Source organism: Quercus robur, chromosome 11 (assembly GCF_932294415.1).
Source record: "Quercus robur chromosome 11, dhQueRobu3.1, whole genome shotgun sequence".
Taxonomy (NCBI): domain Eukaryota; kingdom Viridiplantae; phylum Streptophyta; class Magnoliopsida; order Fagales; family Fagaceae; genus Quercus; species Quercus robur.
In genome coordinates, this window is record NC_065544.1 from 31,362,758 (window position 1) to 31,368,096 (window position 5,339).

At 39.9% G+C, this 5,339-nt stretch overlaps 1 protein-coding gene across 1 annotated transcript; it reads left to right on the forward strand.

Moving 5' to 3' along the window:
* The first annotated feature begins 3,482 nt into the window (after window positions 1-3,482).
* LOC126704952 (uncharacterized) lies at window positions 3,483-5,111 on the forward strand. Its single transcript, XM_050403928.1, has one exon. It carries the CDS (start codon window positions 3,483-3,485, stop codon window positions 5,109-5,111), a length of 1,629 nt encoding a protein of 542 aa, XP_050259885.1.
* Window positions 5,112-5,339: the final 228 nt, after the last annotated feature.

Sequence of the window (5,339 nt, forward strand, 5' to 3'; positions counted from 1 at the left end):
TGATAAAAGCTTGAAAATTTGAATTTAAAATAAAAAGTGGTAGTTCATATTAGATAATAGAAATGAAAAAACCTAAAATTTAGGAATTTTTAAAAAAAATAGTAAAATACTCGTTTAACCAGTTTGTATTTTTAACTTTAAAATTATTTAACAAAAGGATATGGGTATTTTAGAAAGTTTAAGAATTTGTGTAAAGATATTTTAATATGCAAAATAATGGAACCCAATCAAGGAATCATGTCATTAGTAGTGTGTGTGCGTGTATATAAATTATAGACTATTGGTTGGAGTAAAATTTAAATTTTTAAAACTTAGTTGATAAAGTTTTATCAAAATTAAATTATTGTTACATCTTATCCCTTAGTCAAGAGTCTTATAGTTTAATATCCTAATAAAATATTTATTTAATAAGATGCAACTTGAGGAGGAAAAAGTAAGCTGTGTGGGATTTATGTTTAGAAAATTTTGATGATATATTTTTAGTTTTATTTAAATCAAATAGTTGTTAAATGTTGTCCCTTAATTTGAGGAAATATATCATAAAAAATAATATATAATTAATTTACTAATTAGTTGTTCGTAAAATGTTAATTATAGACATTTAGTTAGAGTAGAAGTCAAAAAGTTGTTTTTTTTTTTAAGAAAGAAAACGTGGGTTGTTGTCTGAGATTTAAGTTTAGAATTTTTTATAATAGAATTTTAGTTTGAATAGAATTTAAATTTGTTGAAATATTTAATTTTAGAAAATTTTGATAATTTAGACTTTTAGTTTGAATATAATTTAAATTTGTTGAAGTTTAAATGTATAAAACTAATTTACTAATTAGTTTTTCTTAAAATATTAATAATAAACTTTTAGTTAAAGTAGAAGTCTAAACATGAGTTTTTTTTTTTTTTTAGAAAGAAAACATAGGTTGTTGTTTGAGATATTAGGTCCTGTTTGGTGAGCAAGTTCTAACACACATTTTCACATTTTAAACAACTTTACATACATTTCAACACACTTTTTCACCCACACGTATATCAAAAACACCCAAACAACATAACTCAAATTCCTCTACCAAGCGGGCCCTAAAGTTTAGAATTTTTTATAATAGACTTTTAGTTCGAATAGAATTTAAATTTTTTGAAATTTAAATGATAAATTTTTACCTAAATTAAATAGTTGTTAAATATTATTCCTAAATTTGAGGAAATATATCCCAACAAATAATATAAAATAATTTACTAATTTGTTAGAGTAGACACTTGGTGCAGCTTTGGCTTATAAGCCCAACTTTTAGAATTTCCTATAATAGACTTTTATTTTGAATAAATTTGTTGAAATATTTAAGTTTAAAAAATTTTGATAATAGACTTTTAGTTTGAATATAATTTAAATTTGTTGAAATTTAAATGTATAAAATTAGTTTACTAACTAGTTGTTCTTAAAATATTGATAATAGACTTTTAGTTGGAGTAGAAGTCAAAACGTGAGTTTATATATATATATATATATATATATATATAGAAAGAAAACATTGGTTGTTATTTGAGATTTAAGTTTATAATTTTTTATAATAGACTTTTTAATTTGAATAAAAAATTTTAAATGATAAAGTTTTGCTTAAATTAAACTGTTGTTAAATATTATTCCTTAATTTGAGGAAATATATCCTAACAAATAAAATAAAATTAATTTACTAATTAGTAATGTAAGGATCAAGGCCCAAAATCATATATTAGGTCTTGGGCTTTGTCCGAGGACATTGATAGGTTCAAGGATGAACAAATAGCTATTAGGAATTCCCAGTTAAAGTCTTATAAGTAGGGAACGAATGGAGGGTGATCCAAGGAGGAACACCTCCTCGGATATGATGAATGCAGCTCAAGTATATATCCCGGCAATTAGAGTGACCCTCCAAGAAACTCCAATGATAGGAACATGCCTCACGAACATACTAGAAAGAAGGAAACCCAAAAATATCTAAGGGAAAACTGCTACCACCGCATTAAATGCACTGCAACTACTTTTCTGGCCGCATTTATGTGGAGAAGACCTCTGAACAGTGCTGCCTTGGCTATCACAACTCACAGAAAGCTAGAGAGAATGTCTGATGGGACGAGTACTCAAGTAAGGGCTTAGATGATCAACAAGTGTAGAATCAAGATGACCTAAAGGGAACTATATAATGTGAAAGACCCTCCATGAGATAAGAATCGAAAAAATAGAGATAGAGCATTGTAGCAATCTAAATTGTCTTTGTATCTATAGGGGTAAAGTCCCAAGATCATACAATGGGCCTTGAGCCCCATATAAAATTCGACCACATCCGAGGAGAAGGTGTGGGTACCAAAAGGGCTCCCGGCCCAATTCTTATGGGCCTAAAATTGTTTAAAGGGCGGTCCGAGGAGAAATGTCTCCTCGGACGTACCAAATGTGGCTCGAACATGCACTCTGCCAGCTATAAGGATTCACTCCAACAAGTATTAGTAACAGGGATGAGTCCCACAAGCCTGTAAGAGGGAGGAAAGTGTAGGATGCCAAGGGAGAGGCTACAGTTGCCACATTAAATGCATGGCAGCTACTTTTCCGGCCGCATTAATGTGGAGAGGACTTGTGAATAGTGTTACCTTGGCTACCACAACTCACAGAAAGATGGGGGAGATATTTGATGGGACAAGCACTCAAGTGAAGGTCCAGATGATCAACAAGTGTAAGGTCCTAATGACTTCAAGGGGGCTATATAAGAGGGGGGAGTCCCTATGAAGAAGGGGATGGAAAAAAGGAGGAACTTAGAACAGAAGAAGAGGGTGAGAACCATAGCCTTTGAGCAGAGACAGAGATATATCCCCTACATCTCATCAGATCGTATATCTAATGGACATGAAGGAGATTTTCTTATTTTCAATTGTTGTATGGCCCAATGTTAACTAGTATGCACTTCGTTAGGGCCTAGTTCTGTAACCCATTCTCTATAAATTCATTGTTTCGGGCTCCTTGGGCCAGAACCCCATACCTGTTGGGCCTGGACCCCGAATCGTGACCCTACAATTGGCGACGTCTGTGGGAAGAACTTGTGCCTCAGCAAGTGAGACCGTTAGAGATGGAAGGATCAGGTCTGCACCAAACGGGACACGCAGACTCCCAACGGCAGGACAACTTCTTGAATCTCGAACGGGAGAGAGATCAAGACAAGCAACGAGAGGGTAGTGTAAATACCTCCCACACGAGCAGAAGTTGCTCAAAAGGGAAAGGTCACGCATCCCAAAAGTGAAACGATCATAGGGCTCTACAGTAAGAAATCGACGACTTGAAGAAAAGGTTACGCCGAGCGCAGCGAAGGCGTCCTTCCCCCAGCCCGGACATTAGCGATAAGGAGGACAACGAGTACAGGCGGAGATCGAGAACCCCGCCAAGTGAAACCTTCTCCTATGAGGAAGAGCAATCTCACAAACGCAGCCACAAAAGCCCATCTTACCAGGGTCTAGCAAACAACGCCATGAGTAAGGCCCTGGACCGCATCTCCCAGTCACCCTTCACTCGTAAGATAAAAGGGGCTGAGCTTCCTCAGCTGTTCCACCAACCCACTTTTGCCATATATAATGGTCGGACGAACCCGGTAGAGCACGTAAACCAGTTTAACCAGAGGATGGCCGTCCATTCCAGGGACAAGGCGTTAATGTGCAAAGTGTTTCCGTCCAATTTGGGACCCATGGCGATGAGATGGTTCGATGGCCTCAAGCCAAACTCCATAAACTCTTTTAAGCAGCTGACACAAGCTTTCGATTCTCGCTTCATAACTAGCAGCAGGGTCCCTCGGCCCCTAGACTCCCTCCTGTCCTTGTCCATGCGAGAAGAAGAGACCCTAAAAGCCTACTCAGATAGATATTGGGAAATGTATAACGAAATAGAGGGAAATTACGATGACGTCGCCATTAGCACATTTAAGAGGGGACTGCTGACAGAGCATGGTTTAAGAAAGTCCCTGACTGGGAAACCAGTCACCAGCGTGCACCAACTCATGGACAAAATCGACAAATACAAGAGAGTCGAAGAGGACCAACAGACAGGAAAGGGCAAAGCGAAGGTTGTCCCTCAGGAGAGGAGAGACTTCAAGTCGGACCGCTTTAACAACAGTAACCGGCCGAGAAGGGATTGCTCGGAGCAATCTGGATCCATAGGGGCACAGGCAGTCCATGCTGTGTTCCGAGAACCATTACATAAGATCCTAGAAGAAGTGAAGAACGAACCGTTCTTTCAATGGCCAAGCAAGATGGCAGGCGACCCCGCGAAACGTAACCAGAATCTGTATTGCGAGTATCACCAAGAGCTGGGCCACACCACCAATGATTGCAGGAATCTGAAAAACCACTTGGACCGGCTGGTCCGAGAAGGAAAGTTGAGACACCTCTTGCATCATCCTGTTGGACGGCAGGAGCAGTCGAACATCGAAACAAAACAAAGCACATTGAGACCACCCATTGGCACGATAAATGTCATTCTTGTCGTACTAGGAAGAACCGGCTCCCATCCTTTCAGAATGATGTCGGTGGGCCGACTCCCCGCTGAAGCTGACGACCGGGAGTCCAAGAGGGCTAGAGGGATGGCCACGCCCCTAATCGGATTCTCGGATGAAGACAAATTGGGAACCCTCCAGCCCCACGACGATGCTCTAGTCGTCACACTCAGGATTGAGGGATATGACGTGAAGAGGGTGCTAGTCGATCAGGGCAGCGCCGTGGAAGTAATGTACCCCGACTTGTACAAAGGGCTGAAGCTGAAACCAGAGGACCTAACAGCATACGACTCCCCTTTAGTGAGTTTCGAGGGAAAAACCGTCACTCCGAAAGGCCTGATTAGGCTACCTATACAAACAGACTCGGACGTAATGGAGGTGGACTTCATAGTGGTAGACGCTTACTCCCCCTACACAGCTATTGTAGCCAGATTGTGGCTTCACGCGCTAGGGGCTGTGTCATCAACCTTACACCAAAAGGTGAAGTATCCGTCGGAGGGTCAAGTGAAAGAAGTAATAGGGGACCAAGCCATGGCTCGGCAATGCATGGTGTCCACCATCTCGCGACGACCAAGTACTGAGCCCTCCACTTCAGCCGAGAACGGCTTATAGCAATTAACAACCCCGGCCCTAGCCTCGTGTAGTGAGGGACCTGCCAAGGGAGCGAGTTGTGAGGATTTAGAGAAAGTTCTTGTGGGCTCCGACCTGGAAAGATTTTTTCAAGTCGGCTCAGAACTGCCGCCACAAGAGAAGGAAACGCTGATTGACTTTCTCAGACAGAATATGGACGTGTTTGCATGGGACGCCTACGAGGCTCCGGGGGTCGATCCAGATTTCATT